Below are 22,954 nucleotides of genomic sequence, written 5' to 3' on the forward strand. Positions count from 1 at the left end.
ATTTATATTATTAAAAAAATAGTAAATTTTTTTTTGGTGACTAAAAAAAAAATAGTAAATTAATAGACTTTTTAGAGTGTCTATTAATTCATTATTTTATTTATTAAATATATACAATACATAGTAATAATTGTGAGATTAATCAAAATAAATAGTATTTTAATTTTGTTCTCTTAATGCAAATATATATTTTTAAATTAAAACTTTAAAAAACTATGTATTATAGATGATGTATACATGTGGCAAATTCTGATGGACTGAAAATGTAAAAATATATTTACACTAAAAATTTGATGATTAAAGAAATTAATAAAAAATAATCAAAATTTATTTTATTTAATATTTATTAATTATTAATAAAATTAATAAATATTAAATAAAATAAGTTTAATTTTTTTAAATTTTCTTAACATTATCGTTTTTTTTAATTTCTTCTTCCTTCACACATTATTCAAGCATATGCACATAACAAAGCATTATTACCATTATTGTTGTCTTAATTTTTTTTGAAAAATAAAAAATAAAATGAAACCACATTACTATCATAAAATCATATGTAGGATATTATTAAAAAAAAAACTATAAGTTGACAAAAGTCTCCAGTTAAACAAACAAAAGTAAAATGAAAAAAACAAATTGAAAAAATCAACTGATTTTATCACGAGCGATTAGTTAAAATTGAAAAAAACAAATCGATTCATTTATTTGAGGAGACAAGAAAATTGAAAAAATCAATACACTTGCTCTATGACTGTCGTTCATTATTTGAATTGACAATAATTTGAATTTTTTTTAAATTAAATTTTAGTATAAATTACTATTTAACCCCTCAAAATACGATGGAAACTCAGGTGCAATCGACTTCACGTGAAGTTGATAGCGAGAGTCGTTAGATAAAAATTTAGTCAAATCAGTCAAATTATCAAACGGCTCTCAGTTATCAACTTCACATGAAGTCGACTGCACCTGAATTTTCACCTCAATACATATATCAACTTTTTATACATACGCATAGCTATAGCATCCTTGAAGACATGTAAAATGATGGCATTTCATTACAAATTCTTACCAGTGTCAGTGTCATACAAAGATGTTACAAAATTACAAACAATACACAAAAAGTAGCTAAAACAAGTTCTTGCACCTAATTCTAGGACATGGCAGTAACATAGTTTTCTTAATCATCCTTGTCCCCATGCAGGGACTTGAGCAAGCTCAAGCGCATGTACTGATGGTGCCGGTAGTGCAGGTCGCTGTGGTGGTGCTGGCAACGATCTTCGTGGCGCCGGTGCTGGCAACGATCTTCTAGCCGGTCGTGGTGGTGGTGGAGGTGGTGGTTGTGCTCGTCCTGGTATCCATCCCCGTGCTGGTGTTCGCGGAGGAGTATATCCTTTAGATTCTTTTGCATACAAACGGTGTCTTCGCTCTCTTACATACACAAACCAAAAGATCAAAGAGAACATAACGGAGAAAGAGATCATAACCAATCCAATGTAGATCCATTTGGAGTAACGGCTTAGATCAGGACAATGGTTGGTTGATATCTCGGTAAGAATTTCGAGAACGAAGGTGCAGTCTTGTAACTGAACAAGGGAAGGAGCATTGTTGTTCAAGGCGTTTGCGACGGTTATTGCAGAGGTAACTTGGGTGGAGAATGTAGGGGTTAATCGTCCTTGGGTTATGCATATCTCAGATGGTGAAACTTGGCACACAAAGTTGCTATAAACCTGCATCATAATGCAAACTTCAACACAATATGTCTCGTATATTCATCAGTAGTCTTAATTAGTCATTTGTACATGGATGAAAAACAGAGTTGAGAAAGAAAATGAATATATTAGAGATATAACCATTCGTGACTTTTTTCTTATCAGCTTAAACTTTTAGAAGAACTAATATCATGAAATAGTATCAGGATTTTTATGACTAAAAGGTCTAAAGTTCGATCCTTGTTGAACCCCAAAAGAAAAAAAATTTCATCATAAAGCAAAAACAAATAGAGAAAGAAAGTCTATGAAAAAAATTCACGCAAACACAAAAAAGACGTGTTAAAGATGTAATCATTCATGTCTATCCTCTTATCAGCTTAAATTTTTGAAAAAATAATATCGTGACAGTACAAAATCCTCTTATCAGCTTACACTTTTGGAGCTTGACACTGCTTTTTGGAGGTTGGGTGAAACTCATTATGATCACTTTCTAGATTTTGAGAGGTTTTTAATGTTATATTTTATAAACAATTTTTTTAAGGAACCGAAGTTTTTTTACCAACAATCAGCTAATAAAATAGTGAATGAGCAAAGATTAAGAATTTGAGTTGTTAGTGCTGAGAAAAAAAGAAAAATACTAGCTGATTGTTGACTGAAAAATGTTAATGTTCCCTTTTACAAAAGAGAAACGTTAAAGAGTCATCAGAATTTATTGTTTTGTCCATCAGTTAGTCATCAATATTTAAAAGCATGGGATAAAATATGTTGTTGGATCGTTGGACTAAAAAAACTAGATTAAAAGAATTGAGTTGATGGCTAAATAATAGGTGAAAACAATAAATTTTGATGGCCCCTTAAGATTTCTCTTTACAAAATTCAATAGTAGTGAGTTCAATGAAGGTTCTGTTAATGTACCTCTGTAGCATTGCTTACGCTCACTTCACGAGGATCACACTGTCTATCAGTCAGATCAGGCCGGAACGGATCGCAAAGGAGCGGCATCAACGGACCGGATTGATTATAGTACAGAGGCGTGAAATTTGGGGCGAAATTTATGTTGGAAACATTTGTGATGATCTGGTTGACCAAATTGACTAGCTCAGAAGTTACTTCTTTGCTTCTTAGCAATGTTTCTTTTGCAGTGGCTTTGTCCAAGCATGGCATAATCTCATCCATGGCTGTGCTTTCAGTGGCACTGGGAAGCATGTTCCACTGATTTATCGCTACACAAGTGTCTGTTGTCACACTATCGAATGCAAGATATTTAAAAGTTAGAATTTAAATAAGCTTCACACTGTTAATATGAATATCACATGTAGATTACACTGATCTCTGTTAAGTATTTAAGGAAAGTGGAAAACTACAGCTTAAAAACTAGCTATTAAGGGGAAAGAACCGCTCTCCTTAAATACAATATTAAGCATCCATACTACTTGATGTGAGACTTTAGGCACCCATAATGCCCAAGTCCCTAACAATCTCCTTTTAAGTTAGGTGATATTACACATGATACTTCTCTATTTGTACTGCATTTGGTTTTGAGAACAAGTCATTTAGAACCGGACACAAAAGACAAAGACACAAAAATTAGTGTTTTTATATTTTGTTTGGTGGTAAACCGAATATATGAAAGAAAAAATAATAAAAAGTCTAATTTACCTTATTTTCTTCACACAAAAGTTAGAATAAAAAATAAAATAATAAAAATATAATTAAAAAAATTTGATAGTGATAATAAAATAAAAAATAAAAAAAATAAATTGTATTTCCGTTTAGTATCTCTGTCTTTTTTCGGTCAGAAATGACACAAAATACATTAATTCAGTCTGTCCATGTCTCTTTTGACGATTTTAGGGAGGGAGAAGGAGACTTACGTGTGGAGAGCGAGGGACAAGCCGCATAATATAAAGGTACCGGTAACAAGAATCCATCCTGCGATGATCAAGCTGCAATTATTTATGTCAAAGAATTTCATGAGAATAAAATATGATGCAAGAAGTGGAAGTTTAAGTTTGCTAGAAAATAAATCACAGAACTGATATGATATGATAGTATATCTTACTTACATATACACAAGGAGCTGTTGGCCAAATATTGAGAACACTGAAGTAGAAACAACAAATCAGAACATCAATTTAATACCACTAGGAATCAAGAAACTCTCCATCTGAATTGAGTGATAGAGAGGGACTCACAAAATCCAAGAAATGTCAAGACTATCATAACAGCAGCTATGATGATAAGTGCCATCCTCCTGTATCAATTTCAAGGAATTAGGGGCATGTTTGTTTCAGTTTTTATGTAAAAGTGATTACACAAAAAATTTCAGACAAAGTCCTAATACTAAATCATTACACAGAATCTAAGAGATCTTGTATGTTGTCGGAGTTCTCCTTTGTTTGCTCAGCAAGTGTGCCAGCTGCAGCATTGATCTTTGTTTGCGCCGCATCAATATCGGTTTGAACATTAGCCGGGAGAAAAACTCTATCAATTCCAACCTGCTTTGCTTGAACAAGATTATCCGAGACACTCCTGAGTTTGTCCTGGGCAGAATTGGCTTGATCTACGACATATTGCAACGTTTTCGTTGTACTACGATGAAAACTCCCCTGTCCAATGTAGAGGACTGCACATCCGATCCTGTAAACACATCGAGACAAGTAAGTAACTTGTAGTACACGTCAAAATAAACCTGAAACCAGAAAACCAATTGAGAAAGAGGGGGAGAGATTTGTACATTGCTATAATTGTGAATAATATCAGGAGAATAAGGGAGAGAACATAGCATGTTGAAGAGTAACCATAAGGCTCACGCTTACGACACAAGTAAGAAGAGACGAAGAGCAACAAGCACAAGCCAAATCCCAAGAACCAGATTGCTGCAATGACGAATATCGGAACTGCAGTATATGTTGCTGACTGCATTTTATGGTGAAAAAATAGTAGTGAGTAGAATTGGTTTGTGAAGTATTAAAGACAGAAAGAAACAAAAATTTAAAATAACCATAATAGAGAAACTAAAGAATGATACAAACAACTAAATTTGAAGCATCATAATACAGGGTTCTTAAAAAAAAGCGAAAATGAAGGTGGACAAAGTTCAGTACTCACTTAATTGTGTTTCCCTTTCATAGTAATTGACTTGCATTGCCATCTTGCTTTCTTATGTGACATGCATATGTTTGAAGTTATGTACAAAGCAAATTATATAAGGATTGATTATCGTTTACTAGAAATCTGAAACCAGATTTTAACACTTTAGAACTTGTTTCTTATCTTCAACTATTGTTAATGAAGATTTTACATAAACCTTCCAAAACACTGCCATGTCTATGAGAAATGATTTTTAGTTTGAGTGATTTTGTTATGAGTAGTGTTAATCTCACCTCTCCTTGTGATTTTCCTTCTCTGCCTCTTGTGAATTCTATGGAATGCTATAATTATATTTTAGCCTTGTCCCAAATAGGGAGCTTTAGGCGATATAAACATAAAATTACAGTTCTATCCTTGCTAAAATACTGAAAATGAAAATTTTATTTCTCCCTTTACCTTTCTTTCCTAGCTCACAAAAAAAATAATTTTAATGTTCATTCTTTTGATAAAAGCTTATCTAGGCATTCACATTTTGCATAAAGCTACAAAAGGCCCCAAAGAAAACACGGTTATCATCATAACATGTAACACTTTCAAAGACAAGAATGATCCTTTCTTACTCACTTTACCTAAAAAGCTCCACCCTTTTGACAAATAATCCAAAACTGAAAACTCATATGCAAGTCCAAGAACAAGAAATTTAAGTAGCAATGCTTAACAAAAAAACTACTAGTAAGGGTTTTGATGAACTTACAGCCCAATAATGGTGGTCAGTGATATTCCATCCATTTGTATAGACTTTGAAGCCATCAAGAGGGTCTTTTCTTCTTGTTCTCTCTGCAGCTAAGGGAAATGGAGGGCTCTCAAATGGTTCTGCTGCAATTTCAAACCCAATATACCTCTCTGGCTTTAACCCCTTAGAAGAAAGCCTTACAGCATTTCCTCCATTTTCTTGCCCTACAAAAACTAAACAAAGCTTCCATAAGTACAACCAAGTGAACTAACTCACTCACCCCTTCACCTTAGCAAGAAAATGAACAGCCTTTTAGGTTTGAGTGAGTATATCACCCTACATTGTGATAGTTGTAAGCAAAAACGTTCGTTCTTTACTTTTGGTTAGGTTCCAAAGAGTAAAGAGAGTATGAAAAAGGAAACAATATATACCTGAAGTTGGAAAGTAAAGGCCTTTTTGTGAGAGAACAAAGGAAGTAGAAGAGTGGAAAATGAAGAATGTGAGGAGAACACAACAATGCAGGTGGTGGTTGTGGTAGCTTGATGACATCATGTGTGTTAGTGAGTGAGATCAAGGAAGAAAACAACAACAAAGTAGCTTGCGAGTTGAAGAGAGCTAAGAAGAGTTTGTGTCTAGTTGGTACTCACTTCAGTGCCACTGGGAAATGGCAATGTGTGCCTGTGAGTGTGGGACACAGTTGTGAGAGAGAGAGAGAGATTAATGGTGGGAAAATGGGAAAATCTTGGGTTGGGAAACATGTTCCACATTAAACCTCGTTACTGTTAAGTGTTAAGGCTACCTCACCTTTATTATGCCGGAAAAAACCAATTAAGACCATATTAGGTTAAAGATTAATATTTTAATATTGTGGCTTTGTCCTTAGCAGGGTACATATAATAATGAAAAGAGAAATGATTGCAAGCTGTTTACTATATATCATTGTTATATTATTTTATAACGAATTACATTTAAACACCAAATCTGTTTACGTTATATATTCTGATATCAGTTTTATATCAATTTACTATATATCATTGTTATATTATTTATTTCATTTTTTTTTAAATTATCATTATTTTTTTATATTTCGGTGATCAATAATTCTAATATTTATTTTATAATTTTTTAAAATTATCATGATTCTTTTGTATATTTATATGCATGTTATATATAGTGTTTCTTTTTATCATTTATAAGTGTAGGTTTTAGAGTCAAGTGTGTTATCGTAGCGCATTCTAGTACCCGTCTACTATTTAAAAAAAATATTATGTATTAAATAATTAGATTTGTTAACATTTAATAATTAATTATTATGAGATTTGTCAATAATTATAATATTTTATATCATATCTTTTTAATAATTATATTTATTTTTTTATAATTTCATGAATATTATATATTTTTTTAAATAATTTTTATTCTTTCTTATACAATATTTTGAATATAGTATTTTTTTAATTTTTGTTTATTAAATTTATATTTTGAATATGATATTTTTTATTTTTGTTTATTAAATTTATCTAAATAGTTTGAGAATTATTTATTAATATTTTTTAATAATATATTATTATTTTCTAGTATTCAAATCAATAATTTATTATTATTATTATTATTATTATTATTATTATTAATAATAATATTATTATTATTATTATTATTATTATTATTATTATTATTATTATTATTATTATTATTATTATTATTTTAACAACATTTAGTGAATACATAATAAATCAACTTTAAAACATTTTAGTTCATTTTTCTTGTAGATATTGAGTTATTTGTTTACTATATACGACACTTTTTCTATCTTAAATATAAATACTTTGTGAATTTTTTTATTTTATATAAGGTAAATATATTTATGAATAACTTATTTTAAAAGCATATATCAGACATAAATATAAAAAAAAAATAGGATTTGGATCTTCTAAAGTTTGAATTTCACTTTAGAGAGTAAAGTGTGATCTCTCACCATTGATTTCATAGGTGGGACCAATAATAAATATGAAAGAGAAACTATTCAATGGTAGAAGATCACACTTTACTCTCTAAAGTGAAATTCAAACTTTAGAGGATCCAAATCCAAAAAAAAATATTTTTTGTGTATTGTACAAGTATATTAGGGCATTTAAAATGGGCTAAATCCATCGGACCAGCCCGTTTACCCATTTAAATGAGCGAGCTTTGCCTCTAAAATTAAGTTCGTTTAAATTTTGGGATAAACGGACTGAGCACGATTAATCCGGAAAAAAATGACGAGTTAAACGGGATAGTCCGTGGGTAAACGGGTGGCCCATTTTTTTTTTACATTTTTTTAAAAAAAAGGTAGTACTTTCAGCCGATATTCATCCAGATCCGACCCAAAATTCTGATCCATCAATTAAAAAAATATTTTTTTAAAAGATTTTTAACCTAAGAGTGGTAATTTTTTGTCAAAATATTTTTCAAAAAATAAAGTTAAATGATAAACGGGTTGGTCCGTTTAACCCATCGGATTGATCATAAATGGTTTGAGCTAGAAAATTCTAGCCCACGAATAAAGTGGACTTAAACGAGTCAACCCATTTAACCCATGAACTTAACGGGTTAGACATAAATGGACCAGGTTAGTTCGTTTGACAGTTCTAAATATATAGACTATTATAATTAAAATTAGATTTTCTCAATTAGTACTTAATAATATAGTTGACGTAATATACTTTTAAAGATATTTTTTGATTTATTTGATTTAATTAAGATAAATATCAAATTATTTAATAAATTATTTGACTATATTAACTATTAAATTATTTAAATATCAAATATTTTATATATTGTTATCCCGTATATAGTACGAATACATATGCTGATAATAATAATAGTATTACAAAGTCATTCTAATTTATTCTTTTTATCAGCATTTAGCTATTAGCTTATTTTCAATTATAATCTTATGTTAAAGAAAAGTTCTAAAGACATTAATAAAATGTGTATACTAACTAACATTACCAATCAATATAATAAATAAGAATTGCTGCTCTTCTTTCTCTAGTAATAATGGACAAATTGGCAAACTAATAAAAATAGGTTTGCATATGAATATCACACTTTCTTAAGGTTTGCTTCATACTCCATATTTTGAGTTCAAATTCTATTAACTGGATAAAGTCTAATAAGATTCCGTTGATGCTTGGCAGGATATATAATCTCGCGTGAAAATATTTATAATTTTACATAGACACCAATATTCCCTAGCTTCACAGGGAAACCATGTTCATATGATCATATCCATCGAGAGGGTTAGTGTGACAATAGTCAAAAGTGGAAGATGGTTAAGAGTTTGATGGAAATTGGATACCAAAAGAGATATAAGGAGAGATTGTGGGACCCAAAAAATGAGTAAATTTTTTTTTTTACAATATTCTCCAATCTGTTAAGCAAAGAATTAATCCGTGACAAAAAAAATTTATTTAAAAATTTATTATTAGTCAATAAATTATTGTATGTATATAATAAAATTTAAATTTTGCATATTTATATAAATGGAATAATAAACTAATTACTAAACTAATCCAAATTATTTAACAAGAATAAAAGTTAATCAATAGGGCTCATATCCCAATGTAATTTCCAACACTTACTATATGTCGCTTTTGACTTTAATACAAGTATCCAACTGTGGACCACTATCACAGCCGGTTTTCCTGCCCTTACAATTATTTATTGGTGAATGTTATGGTGTCTAAAAGTAGTGTTTATTTATTAAAAAAAATTAAAAAATAATATTTAATTTAAAAGATATAATAATAAATAATTTTTAAAAAATCAAAATTTATTACAAAAAATAAGTTAGGCAAAATTTAGATACCAACTCATAGGGACTATAGAATTGGCCTTATTTATTTCCCATCACCTATTGAAGGTTTTTGTTTTTTGGACTTGCCTCACCTTTTAAAGCTTACACAGAAACACTCTCTGGCCAGTAATAAATAATTGGGTCTGGCCTATTTAGGCCTAAATGGGTGGATTTTAGATTTCAAAAACGTAGGCTCACTAAAATAAGCGACGTAAAAAAAAAAAAAGCGGACTAACTTGTAGTAGATTAAACGGATTTACTGAATTTCCGCAGAAAAAACGGATTTACTCGTACGGTCTTTTTTATGAGCATAAGAGGAAGGAAACAGAATGGCAATGCAATTACTGAATTACCTCAATTTGAGCATTGTTATGGCTGAGGCATGTGATACAGTGGCAAAAGCATTTGCCACAAACTAAAGTCACACTAGTTTGAATTCTAACAGTAGTGGCTAGTATGTGTGAGTGTATTTGTACGACAAAAAAAATATATATACTGTTATCACAATTGTTTTTTTAAAAGGATAAGAAGATAATGAGTTTAGTGAATTTTGAAAAAATGCAGCTACTCATCCGATAATCTTCTTTTTTATTGTAATTTTTGTAGAGGTATAATGTATTTTTACTTTATTAAAATCAATTTTAAAATTTATTGTTCATATTGTTTACGAAATTATTTGCTACCTAGCAAAACGGCCGTTTCTTTCCTCTTCTTTCGTAACTAACACTATGTTTGGTTTAAAAAAAAATAAATGAAAAAATTTATTTTTTTTGTTTGGATATTAAAAGAATAGAAAGAAAACAAAATTTTGGTATAGATCATACTAAAAAAAATTTTATCCATTACAAACAAAAAAATTAAAAAAAAAATTATTTTTTGTGTATTTATAATATTATCCATAATTCTATTATTATTAATAATTATCATCAATATAAATTTAGTTTTAATATATTATCATAATAGAGATTTACATTTAAATATTATATATATTTGATAAATAATTTAAATTAAATATATAAAATTATAATATTTTATAATATTTATAAAATGTAATAAAATATAAATAAATACAAATATTTATATTTTATTTTATTATAAAAATATTAATATAATTTTATATTATTATATTTTTTTTCATTCAAATAAATAATTTTTTTATTTTTTTTATCTATTTTCTCTTTATTTAAATAATACACAAATAATTTTACTTTTTTTATATATTTTTTTTTATTTTCTTTTTTATATCCAAACAAAAAGTAAGTATAAGCTAAAAAAGAAAAAAAATTTAAAATAAAAAATCTCAAAATAACTCAAGTTTTAAATAAAAAATATTTTTTTAAATATAAAGCTAATACAAATATCTTGGAAATCTCAAACAACCCTTTCAAAAAAAAAAAAAAAACAAAATCAACGATAAAATTGCTAATGTTAAACGCAATAAATTTGACTATTTCTTCTGTCTTGTACACATTAATCATCCATTCACTCACTCCAATTCTTCTATCTTAATTAAGTCATAGATCACTGCATTACAAGAAAATCCAGAACTGATGAAGTTCAAGGTAGCGAATGCATCGGAATACCTGGTAATAACAGGTGCTGGGATCAAAGACGTGAAGCTTGCGAAGAAAGCATGGGTGTTGCCATGGCAATCATGCACCACCTTGGACCTTTCTCCGGTAAACTACACGTTCGAGCTCCAAGCCATGAGCGCCGAGAAGCTCCCTTTCAAGCTTCCTTCGGTGTTCACAATTGGTCCACGTGTCGATGATCACGAGTGTCTCCTAAAGTACGCCAAGCTCCTCTCGTCCCATGATAAGCTCTCCAACGACGTTAATGATCTCGTCCAAGGAGTCATTGAGGGCGAGACGCGTGTTCTCGCAGCCTCTATGACTATGGATCAGATCTTCAGGGGAACCAAGGAGTTCAAGCAAGGTATGCAATATCAATAACTTCAACTTTTTTTCCCCTTCTCTGCCTTTCAACTTACTTTCTTAAATCAACAATATATTTAAATTTAAATTATATTTAGATAGTTAGATATGTATCAATGTATCATAGTATCATACTTCATAGAGTTGATTTATGATTATACTAGAAAAAAAAAAGTGGGGTTAAAAGGCCTTATTAAAAGGTTGTCAATGGTAAAAGTTCTAAAATATTAGGTATTATCAATTAGAAAGAATGCACCATAAATCCTCTTTAATAGTTTTACAATCAGCTTTTGTTTTCTTAGTTGTATGCAAACCTATTTAAAATACGATTGAATTGATTTTTAAAAGTAATGCTAGAGAACTAATGTTTTGGTCAGTATCTATTACCTTGGAACTTCTGAAAAATTATGATTGCACCTTATTGTGAACTTCTAAAAAATTATGAGTAATAGAAATAACAGACATCAACTAATTGAAACTAACATACATGTAACCATTACTTGAAGGTGTGTTCGAGAAGGTTCAGCTGGAACTGAATCAGTTTGGGCTGCTGATCTACAATGCAAATGTGAAGCAACTGGTGGACGTGCCGGGACATGAGTACTTCTCTTACTTGGGCAAGAAGACTCAGATGGAGGCCGCAAATCAGGCCAAGGTGGACGTTGCTGAGGCCAAGAAGAAGGGTGAGGTTGGTGCCAAGCTCAGGGAAGGCGAGACGCTCCAGAATGCCGCCAAGATCGATGCTGAGACGAAGATCATTGCCACTCAGAAGAAAGGCGAGGGCGATAAGGAGGAGATCAACGTAATTAAATAATGTTTTGTATTTTCATTATTCTTTAATGAAAGAAATACATAGTTTAAATTGATATAGTTTTGAAACATGTTTATTTGAGTGTTGTAGGTGAGGACATCAGTGAAGGTGTTCGAGAACTTGAAGGATGCAGAGGTGGCAGAGGCAAATGCAGAGCTGGCAAGGAAGAAGGCGGAGTGGTCGAAGGTGGCGAAGTTGGCAGAAATGGAGACTACAAAGGCAGTGTCTTTGAGGGAGGCAGAGCTGCAGGGGGAGGTTGAGAGGATGAATGCTAAGGCGAAGACTGAGAAACTTAGAGCTGATTACCTTACCAAGGCAAGCGTTGAGTATGAGACCAAGGTTAGTGCCTTGACTGCCTTCACAACTTTTTTTTAATTATTTTTTATATAAAATTTAAATTCTAACTCTGAACCCTAAACCTTCTATAAAAAGTAATGATATTAACTAACTAAAAAATAATTATCTATAATTATACTATACAACTCGATGAACTCATTAATTAGTATCCTTCCTTGTATACTATTTCTACTCATGAAGTTTGTAATCTCACTGAATTTCTAAGATTGGCCATTGGACAAAGTAAAAAATAATGCAACTTATTATTAATTCTTGAACTGTGCAATAATAATTTAGAATTTGTCAGATACTTTTGTTTTCTGTGAATTTTGCGATATTAGATAGTTGATTCAAACACTTTTGCTCATAATGTGTCGATATATAAATGCGGAATGAAATCCTAGTTACTTTTACTCTTTATGGATCCATAACAAGTAAAATTATTTGATAGGCACAAGAGGCCAACTGGGAACTATACAAGAAACAAAAAGAAGCAGAAGCAGTTCTTTTCCAGAAGGAGAAAGAAGCTGAAGCACAAAAGAAATTAGCAGAGGCACAGTTTTTCGCTCGCCAACAAGCCGCTGATGGACAGCTATACGTGAAGAAGAAGGAGGCAGAGGGGCTTATGGCATTAGGGAAAGCCCAAGGTGCATATCTAAAGACACTCCATGAAGCACTTGGAGGAAACTATGCAGCTCTAAGGGACTACTTGATGATAGAACGTGGAATGTATCAAGAGATTGCTAAGATTAATGGCGACGCAGTACGTGGACTCAATCCAAATATCAGCATTTGGACGAACGGCAATGGCGAAGGCAGTGACGGCGGTAGTGCTTTGAAGGAGGTTGCCGGTGTGTATAAGATGTTGCCACCTTTGTTTAAGACAGTTGAAGAACAAACTGGTATGCTGCCTCCAGCTTGGATGGGAATCTTGACTCAAAAGAATGCGGACCAAACTTCTCTAAAGTGAAAAAGATTAATAAAGTGATAAACCCGAATCAAATATCATTTTAATATTTTACCAATCTCTTTAGTTTGGGAGATTTTCTTCAAAAGAATGTTTATATTGTGTGTTAACTCATCTACCATTCATATGACATGATTAAGTATTAGTTCTACTCAATAAATTTGCTTATTTTCTTTTGTTATTAGGCTATTTCTACATTCAATATATAGTGTTTTTTTCATAATTTCTTTTTATAGAGTATTAGATCCCTTTTACAATATTTTAATAACAATAAAATCTATATATTTCAGAAAATAATTAATAGGAGGATCGTATCTCCAAATAAGAGCATAAGAGGAAGGAAACAGAATCATAACAGAATCGCAAAGCAATTATTTACCTCAATTTGAAATTTCGCACATTGTTACCACTTACCACAATTGGTCCTTCCCTCTTCTTCGGCACTGAGTATAAGCTAAAAAGAAAAAAAATTAAAATAAAAAATCTCACAATAACTCAAGTTTTAAATAAAAAATATTTTTTTAAATAGGAAGCGAATACAAATATCTTGTAAATTTCAAAAAATCTTTTAAAAAACAAAATCAAAGATTAAATTGCTAATCTAAACGCAACAAATTTGCCTATTTCTTCGCCTATTTGCATCTATATAAGCTTCCAGTCTTCTGTCTTGTACACATTAGTCATTCATTCACTCACTCCAATTCTTCTATCTTAATTAAGCTTCCTCCATCTCTCTCATACTTTCTCGTAAGTCATAGATCACTGCATTACAAGAAAATCCAGAACTGATGAAGTTCAAGGTAGCAAATGCATCGGAATACCTGGTAATAACAGGTGCAGGGATCAAAGACGTGAAGCTTGGGAAGAAAGCATGGGTGTTGCCATGGCAATCATGCACCACCTTGGACCTTTCTCCGGTAAACTACACGTTCGAGCTCCAAGCCATGAGCGCCGAGAAGCTCCCTTTCGAGCTTCTTTCGGTGTTCACAATTGGTCCACGTGTCGACGATCAAGAGTGTCTCCTAAAGTATGCCAAGCTCCTCTCGTCCCATGATAAGCTCTCCAACCACGTTAATGATCTCGTTCAAAGAATCATCGAGGGCGAGACGCGTGTTCTCGCAGGCTCTATGACTATGGACGAGATCTTCAAGGGAACCAAGGAGTTCAAGCAAGGTATGCAATAACAATAACTTCACCCTTTTTTTTCTTCTCTGCCTTTGAACTTACTTTCTTAAATCTACAATATATTTAAAGAGCAATGCTAGGAGATCAGCAACTTTTGTGATTGGTAGCCATCAAATAACCATCAATGATGATTTAATGGTGTGAGATTGGTGTGAGGTTTCATCCAATGACTCACATTTTTCTGCTGGTTACATGTTAGCCAAAATTCAATAAAATTGTTGGCCCCTAGACTTTTCCATATTTAAATTTAAATTGTACTTAGATAGTTAGATATGTATCAATGTATCGTAATATCATATTAAAAGTGGGGTTAAAAGGCCTTATTAAAGGGTTGTCAACGGTAAAAGTACTAAAATATTAGGTATTATCAATTATCAATTAGAAAGAATGCACCATAAATCTTATTAAAAGGTTGTCAATGGTAAGAGTCTTAAAATATTATGTATTATCAATTATCAATTATCAATTAGAAAAAATGCACCATAAATCCTCTTTAATTGTTTTACAATCAACTTTTTTTTTCCTTAGTTGTATGCAAACCTATTTAAAATACGATTGAATTGGTTTTTAAAAGTAATGCTAGAGAACTAATGTTTTGGTTAATATCTATTACTTTTTTAAAAAATTTATTTATTTTAAAATTTTAGATTTTAAATCATAAATTTTTAATCTTATATCCTAAATCTTAAATTTTAAATTTTAAATTTTAAATTCTTTCAAAAAAAAAATGGTATTAGAAAAGAAAAACAACTTAATATTACCTATACTTTTTTCTTTTTTTTTCTTTTTCTAATCATATCACCAAAGAAAAAAATGATTTTTCTACCAAACATTCAAATAACCCTATTTTATTTAGGTTAGAACTTCTAAAAAATTATGATTGCACCTTATTGTGAACCTAATTTGCAAAATGTTGGTAACAATGTTACTCATGAGTAACAGAAATCAATTAATTGAAACTAACATGCATGTAACCGTTACTTAAAGGTGTGTTCGAGAAAGTTCAGCTAGAGCTGAATCAGTTTGGGCTGCTGATCTACAATGCGAACTTGAAGCAGCTGGTGGACGTGCCGGGACCTGAATACTTCTCTTACTTGGGCAAGAAGACTCAGATGGAGGCCGCAAATCAGGCCAAGGTGAACGTTGCTGAGGCCAAGAAGAAGGGAGAGGTTGGTGCCAAGCTTAGCGAAGGCGAGACGCTCCAGAATGCGGCCAAGATCGATGCGGAGGCGAAGATCATTACCACTCAGAAGAAAGGCGACGGCGATAAGGAGGAGATCGACGTAATTAAATAATGTTTTGTATTTTTATTATTCTTTAATGAAGGAAATGCATAGTTTATATTGATATAGTCTTGAAACATGTTTATTTGAGTGTTGTAGGCGAGGACATCAGTGAAGGAGTTTGAGATTTTGAAGGAAGCAAAGGTGGCAGAGGCAAATGCAGAGCTGGTAAGGAAGAAGGCGGAGTGGTGGAAGTGGTGGAAGGTAGAGAACTTGACGGCGATCGAGGCTAAAAAGGAAGTGTCTTTGAGGGAGGCACAGCTGCAGGGGGAGGTTGAGAAGATGAATGCTAAGGTGACAACTGAGAAACTTAGAGCTGATTACCTTCCCAAGGTTAGTGCCTTTACAACTTTTTTTTAATTATTTTTTATATGATTTTAAATTCCAATTCTAAACCCTAAACCTTTTATAAAAATTAATGATGTTAACTTGCTAAACATTAATTATCTATAATTATACTATGCAATTCATTAATTAGTATCCTTCCTTGTATATTATTTCTACTCATGAAGTATGTAATCTCACTGAATTTCTAAGATTGGCCATTGGACAAAGTAAAATAATGCAACTTATCATCAATTCTTGAATTGTACAATAATAACTGCATGATAACATTTTGAATTTATCAGATACTTTTTGTTTTCTGTGAATTTTGCGATATTAGATAGTTGATTCAAACACTTTTGCTCATGATGTGTCAATATACAAATGCGGAATGAAATCCTAGTTACTTTTACTCTTTATGAATCCATAACAAGTAAAATTATTTGATAGGCACAAGAGGTCAACTGGGAACTATACAAGAAACAAAAAGAAGCAGAAGCAGTTCTTTTCCAAAAGGAGAAAGAAGCTTTAGCACAAATGAAATTAGCAACTGCGCAGCTATACGCGAAGAAGAAGGAGGCAGAGGGGCTTATGGAATTAGGGAAAGCCCAAGGTGCATATCTAAAGACACTCCATGAAGCACTTGGAGGAAACTATGCAGCTCTAAGGGACTACTTGATGATAGAACGTGGAATGTATCAAGAGATTGCTAAGATTAATGGCGACGCAGTACGCGGACTCAAGCCGGAAATCAGCAAATGGACGAATGGCAATGGCGAAGGCAGTGACAGCGGAGTGCTTTGAAGGAGGTTGCCGGTGTGTATAAGATGTTGCCACCTTTGTTTAAGACAGTTGAAGAACAAACTGGTATGCTGTCTCCGGCTTGGATGGGAACCTTGACTCAAAAGAATGCGGATCAAACTTCTCTAAAGTGAAAAGATTAATAAAGTGATAAACCCCAATCAAATATCATTTTAGTATTTTTACCAATCTCTTTAGTTTAGGTGATTTTCTTCAAAAGAATGTTTATATTATGTGTTAACTCATCTACCATTAATATGACATGATTAAGTATTAGTTCTCCTCAATAAATTTGCTTATTTTCTTTTGTTATTAGGCTATTCCTACATTCAATATAGAGTGTTTATTTCACAATTTCAATATATAGAGTATTAGTTCCCTTTTACAAAAGAAGAATGCTAGAAGGTCATTAGAATTTTTTGTTTTGTCCTTCAGTTAGTTATCATTATTTAAAAGTATAGGATAAAATATATTGTTAAATTACTAGATTGAAAAAACTATACTAAAAAAATTGAGTTGAAGGCTAAATAATGACAAAAAATAATAAAATTTGATAACCCTTAAGATTTCTTTTTATAGAATACAATAGTAGTGAGTGTATTATGAAGATCTGTATGTTCAATGAAGGTTCTGTTAATAACTTAATATACCTGTGTAGCATTGCTTACGCTCACTTCACGAGGATCGCACTGTCTATCAGTCAAATCAGGAGAGGAGCGGCATCAACGGACCGGATTGATTATAGTACAGCAGCGTGAAATTTGGGGCGAAATTTATGTTGGAAACATTTGTGATGATCTGGTTGACCAAATTGACTAGCTCAGAAGTTACTTCTTTGCTTCTTAGCAATGTTTCTTTTGCAGTGGCTTTGTCCAAGCATGGCATAATCTCATCCATGGCTGTGCTTTCAGTGGCACTGGGAAGCATGTTCCACTGATTTATCGCTACACAAGTGTCTGTTGTCACACTATCAAATGTAAGATATTTAAAGGTTAGAATTTAAATAAGCTTCACACTGTTAATATAGATTACAAATAACTCTCTTAAACATTTAAGAAAAGTGAAAAACTACTGCTTAAAAGCTAGCTATTAAAAGAAAGAAAAGAATCATTCTCCTTAAATACAATAGTAAGCATTTATACTATCTAATGTGAGACTTTAGACTTTAGGCATCCATAATACTTAAGTCCCTAACAATCTCCTTTAAAGTTAGGTAATATTACACATGATACTTTTTTATTTGTACTGCATTTGGTTTTAAGAAAGTCAGTTAGAATCGAACAAAAGATAAAAACACAAAAATGAGTGTTTATATTTTGTTTGATAATAAATTGAATATAAGACAGAAAAAAATAAAAAAATAATTTATTTTTATTTTTTCACACAAAAATTAAAATAAAAAATAAAATAAAAAATATAAGTATGAAAATTTTGTTAGTAATAATAAAAAAAAAAGATAAAAAAATAAATTATATCTCCGTTTAATATTTCTGTTTTTTTTTTTTAAATACAAAATACATTAATTCGGTATGTCTATATCTTATTTATCAACCATAATTTTATATTTTTGTATCTATATCAGTGTCATGTTCTTGTAAACAAATACCGCTTATGTCCTTATAAACAAACACCGCATAAATATACACTAATTGCCAATGACTAATGCTAAATTATCACCTTTTTTTTAGCCTATATCAATCAACTTTTTTAAAATTATTTTATTTATTTTCAATTTTAAATCTTAAATCGTAAATTTTTAATTCTAAATCTTAAATTATAAACCTAAGCACTAAAGTTAGATAAAATTGGCTAACTAAAAGTTGATTTTCTATAACTTCATCCCTTATTCGTGTGCAAGATTTGTCAATGTAATTTACCCTTTTGACGATTTTAGGGAGGGAGAAGGAGACTTACTTGTGGAGAGCGAGGGACAAGCCACATAATATAAAGGTACCGGTAACAAGAATCCATCCTGCGATGATCAAGCTGCAATTATTTATGTCAAAGAATTTCATGAGAATAAAATATGATGCAAGAAGTGGAAAATTTAAGTTTGCTAGAAAATAAATCACAGAACTGATATGATATTATATCTTACTTACATATACACAAGGAGCCAGGGGCGAACCTAGGTGGTGGGAAAGGGGGGCGATGGCCCCCCTAATTTTAATTTTTTACATGTAAATTATATGTAAATTTTAGTTTAGCCCCCTCTTAAAATTTTATTTTAGTCTTAGTTTATTGGATAAATATTTTTGGCTCCCCTCTAATATTTTATTTAGCTCCGCCTCTGCAAGGAGCTGTTGACCAAATATTGAGAACACTGAAGTAGAAACAACAAATCAGAACATCAATTTAATACCACTAGGAATCAAGAAACTCTGCATCTAAATTGAGTGATACAAAGGGACTCAAAATCTAAGAAATGTCAAGACTATCATAATAGCAGCTATGATAATAATTGGCAATGAGACAATAATAAATATGTATATAATAAATAATTTAAAATAAAAATTAAAAATTAAAAAAATAATAATAAAATTAAAGATGATTTAAGATATTAAATATAAACTTAAAAGAAATAAAAAAAATTAATAATTAAAATTATTCGAAAAAAAAAAGAATTCTTACATTTAAATTTTTATATTTGTTTTAAATTAAATCAGATTGAAAAAATAAATAAATTTATAAATATTTATAAATTTTTATCTTGTTATATATAATTAATGTATGTTTCCGTATTCTATATGAGATAATACATAAAATTATATAAAAAAATTTGTTGGCAAATTAAATAAAATATATAGTAATTATTATTATAGATATTTTACAAAATTATAATTAAAATCAAACTCTCATAATTTTTAATATTAAAATATTAAAAATAATTAGTATTTGTCTTAATCAATTTGAGTTTGTTGATTGATCATCTCACTCATCCGCTTAAACAACTATTAGGAGTTAGAATCTCGCATTGTGTGTAAGAGAATCGAAATAATAAACACGTAATATCCTATACTAAATATTCAGATATGTTGAATAATGTTAATTAATCTAATTGATTCTAATTATACTCTAACAATTATATTCAATTGACTCATATACATAATATTAAATTGTGTGATACTTAAATATCTAATTAAATCAATTAATTGATATAATTAAGTTATTGTAATGAATTGTATTTAATGAGTTAAAAGAAATAAACCAGAAAATACTCTCAGAAGCATACCACGTAATCTTTATTATTAAGTGCAAAAATCCGATTTTTATATAATAGAATAGATAGATTCTGTCATGTTTATATATATATATATATATATATATATATATATATATATATATATATATATAAATAAGACTATAAAACAATAAACTTCTAACTAAATTAAATTATATTTATTATTATTAGAAAGGGTAAGAGAGAGTAGTAGAGAAAAGATTTGTGTGTATTCAAGTTGTGTAGAATGATTAGGGGTGAAAACAGGCCAGGCCAGGCCAGGCTTTACTCTTAACAGGCCAGGCCTGTAATAGAATATATTGGCCTTAGCTTGGCCTGTAGCTTGGTATAGGCTTTTTAATGAGTACTGAGCCTGGCCTGTTGTTAAATCTGGCCTGGCCTGAAACCTGTCAATAGGCCTATTTTTTTTAATAATAATTAAATTTAAGATATAATTTATTTTTTAAAAATATAAAATATAAAATAATAAATTTATGAATAATATTGATACAAAATACACATATATAATTAAAGAGACAAATGGCTGAGTGGATAAAGGTATTATTATAACATAGAAGACTCAAGTTCAAATCCTTCTAATAGCATTTTTACTAGTATAAAGCCTGAGCCTGGGCCTATTTCTTATCAGGCTAGGCTAGGTCAGGCCAAACACAGGCCAGGCTGTAGGCCCCTGGCAGGCCGCCTGGCCTATTTCCACCCCCGCCTATTTCCACCCCTAAGAATGATACAATATAAAATGGTATTTATAGGTACTAAGAGAATCTAAATAATAAAGATGTAATATCCTATAATAAATATTCATATATGTTAAATAATTCTAATTGATCTAATTGATCCAAATTATACTCTAACATCCCTCTTAAACTCAAGTAACAAATTGAGTTTGAAAGGAAGCGCAGACGAAATTGTCGGAAGAAAGCGTAGACAGAACTGTAGGAAGGAGGCGCAGATGGAACGACCGAAAGGAAGCGTAGACGGAACTGCCACAAGGAAGCACAGATGGAATTGCCACAAGAAAACACAGACGAAAATGTCACAAGAAAACGCAAACAGAACTGTCGGAAGGAAGCGCAGAGGAAACTACCGAAAGAAAACACAGATGGAACTGCCAAACGAGAACACAGACGGAACTGCCGCAAGAGTGGCCAACTGCTGAAAAACTGTTGAAAAGATGGCGATCTGCTGAAAAACTGCTGAAAAGTGACAAAGTGCGAAGAGATGACAAACTATTGGAAGGTGACGAAAAATATATGTTCCCTATAAGAATAAGTAAATAGTGGATTAGATAATCGGTGAGGTCAGAAAAGCATCAAAGCATTGACAAAAGAGAAGGAAAAAAATAATATGAAAAAATAGTATAAAAAATACGGTGATTTCACAAGAAGAAAATCAACTTATCCTCCTCAAAAGAGATACTATGGTTGTGATACCATGTTAGAAAGGGGAGAGGGAGCGATAGAAAAAAGGTTTGTGAGTATTCAAATTGTATAGAATGATACAATATAGAAAGATATTTATAAGTGATAAGAGAATCGAAATAATAAACATGTAATATTCTATACTAAATATTCAGATATGTTGAATAATGCTAATTAATCTAATTGATTCTAATTATACTCTAACAATTATATTCAATTAACTCATATACATAATATTAAATTGTGTGATACTTAGATATCTAATTAAATCAATTAGTTAATATAATTAAGTAATTGTAATGAATTGTATTTAATGAGTTAAAAGAAATAAACCAGAAAATACTCTCAGAAGCATGGCACGTTAGCTTTATCATTAAGTACATAAATTCAATTTTTATATAATAAAATAATAGATGACAAAGTAATGATTTTAGTATTATATATATCTAAATTAATTCAAATTTTATTATTCTATACATTAAAAAATTTAAATAACTTATAATATTTTTATTTTTTATTTATTAATAATTTATTATATATTAATTCTTTTATATTTTATCTCAAATTTATAATTTAAAAAACATAAAAATTAATTTTCTAAAAATATTTAAAAAATAACAATATAGTAATTGCTATGCTGTTTTGAAATTAAATAAAATTTTAAGAAAATCTTGAAAGTTTTATTATTTAAAGACATAGAAGTTGATATATTAGATTTAAAAAAAAATTAAGAATGATTATAAATAGTGTTGAGAGTAGAGGAAGTACTCAATAATATAAAATTTTTTATAAGTCAATTGTATATATTAATAGTCACTAAAATAGTAGTGTCTATATAATATTACTCTTTTAAAAAGATATAATATACTTGATATTACTTTTTTTATAATTATTGACAAATTTTGATAATTTGATTAACAAAAATTTTAAATACTTGATATTTCAATTTTTTTAAAATAATAAAATATGATTTAATAACAAGTGTGAAAAATAATAAGTATCTATATAATTAGTTATACATCTAAATATCTAAATCAAACAAGAAAATAATTATTTTTGTAAATCTTCAATAACTCAAAAGTTAACAACAATAGTAATCATGGATCAAAATGATAAATAAAAATAAGAGTTGCGATAATAGTATGGTGGTAATTAATTGTTATTGGGATGAATAAAAGAAGAAAATAACGAAGAAGAATAAAATAAGGCAACATAATAATGACATTGAGATAATAATAATTATATATATATAACAAATGATAAGAGAAAAGGATAATATAT

At 30.2% G+C, this 22,954-nt stretch overlaps 3 protein-coding genes across 4 annotated transcripts; 2 read left to right on the top strand and 1 right to left on the bottom strand.

The window, feature by feature from the left end:
* Nucleotides 1-1,053: 1,053 nt before the first annotated feature.
* Nucleotides 1,054-6,292, bottom strand: LOC130945006 (uncharacterized). Of its 2 annotated transcripts, none has more exons than XM_057873642.1 (9): nucleotides 5,967-6,292; nucleotides 5,557-5,759; nucleotides 4,447-4,628; nucleotides 4,065-4,349; nucleotides 3,905-3,963; nucleotides 3,776-3,812; nucleotides 3,584-3,655; nucleotides 2,625-2,955; nucleotides 1,054-1,727 (listed from the first exon to the last, which is right to left on the bottom strand). In XM_057873642.1, the coding sequence occupies exons 1-9, from the start codon at nucleotides 6,085-6,087 to the stop codon at nucleotides 1,182-1,184; spliced, it is 1,836 nt and encodes a 611-aa protein (XP_057729625.1). In that variant the 5' UTR covers nucleotides 6,088-6,292; the 3' UTR covers nucleotides 1,054-1,181. The 2 variants fall into 2 exon arrangements, with proteins under 2 accessions (XP_057729625.1, XP_057729624.1); XM_057873641.1 differs by having other exon boundaries at nucleotides 5,557-5,768.
* Nucleotides 6,293-10,923: 4,631 nt separating this feature from the next.
* On the top strand, nucleotides 10,924-13,424 carry LOC130946135 (flotillin-like protein 4). The gene is made up of 4 exons (XM_057874815.1): nucleotides 10,924-11,308; nucleotides 11,814-12,109; nucleotides 12,209-12,457; nucleotides 12,906-13,424. The coding sequence occupies exons 1-4, from the start codon at nucleotides 10,924-10,926 to the stop codon at nucleotides 13,422-13,424; spliced, it is 1,449 nt and encodes a 482-aa protein (XP_057730798.1).
* Nucleotides 13,425-14,209: 785 nt separating this feature from the next.
* LOC130945188 (flotillin-like protein 3) lies at nucleotides 14,210-17,017 on the top strand. The gene is made up of 4 exons (XM_057873898.1): nucleotides 14,210-14,594; nucleotides 15,594-15,889; nucleotides 15,989-16,222; nucleotides 16,664-17,017. Exons 1-4 carry the CDS (start codon nucleotides 14,210-14,212, stop codon nucleotides 17,015-17,017), a joined length of 1,269 nt encoding a protein of 422 aa, XP_057729881.1.
* The last annotated feature ends 5,937 nt before the right edge of the window (nucleotides 17,018-22,954 follow it).

The sequence above is a fragment of the Arachis stenosperma genome, chromosome 8 (assembly GCF_014773155.1).
Source record: "Arachis stenosperma cultivar V10309 chromosome 8, arast.V10309.gnm1.PFL2, whole genome shotgun sequence".
NCBI lineage: Eukaryota > Viridiplantae > Streptophyta > Magnoliopsida > Fabales > Fabaceae > Arachis > Arachis stenosperma.

Coding starts and splice junctions, on each gene's coding strand:
- LOC130945006 (XM_057873641.1), bottom strand. CDS start 6,087: ATGATGTCATCAAGCTACCACAACCACCACCTGCATTGTTGTGTTCTC. Junction 5,769..5,966: donor CCTTTACTTTCCAACTTCAG/GTATATATTGTT, acceptor AGCTTTGTTTAG/TTTTTGTAGGGCAAGAAAAT. Junction 2,956..3,583: donor TTGTCCCTCGCTCTCCACAC/GTAAGTCTCCTT, acceptor TGCATTCGATAG/TGTGACAACAGACACTTGTG.
- LOC130946135 (XM_057874815.1), top strand. CDS start 10,924: ATGAAGTTCAAGGTAGCGAATGCATCGGAATACCTGGTAATAACAGGT. Junction 11,309..11,813: donor AACCAAGGAGTTCAAGCAAG/GTATGCAATATC, acceptor CATTACTTGAAG/GTGTGTTCGAGAAGGTTCAG. Junction 12,458..12,905: donor GCGTTGAGTATGAGACCAAG/GTTAGTGCCTTG, acceptor ATTATTTGATAG/GCACAAGAGGCCAACTGGGA.
- LOC130945188 (XM_057873898.1), top strand. CDS start 14,210: ATGAAGTTCAAGGTAGCAAATGCATCGGAATACCTGGTAATAACAGGT. Junction 14,595..15,593: donor AACCAAGGAGTTCAAGCAAG/GTATGCAATAAC, acceptor CGTTACTTAAAG/GTGTGTTCGAGAAAGTTCAG. Junction 16,223..16,663: donor GAGCTGATTACCTTCCCAAG/GTTAGTGCCTTT, acceptor ATTATTTGATAG/GCACAAGAGGTCAACTGGGA.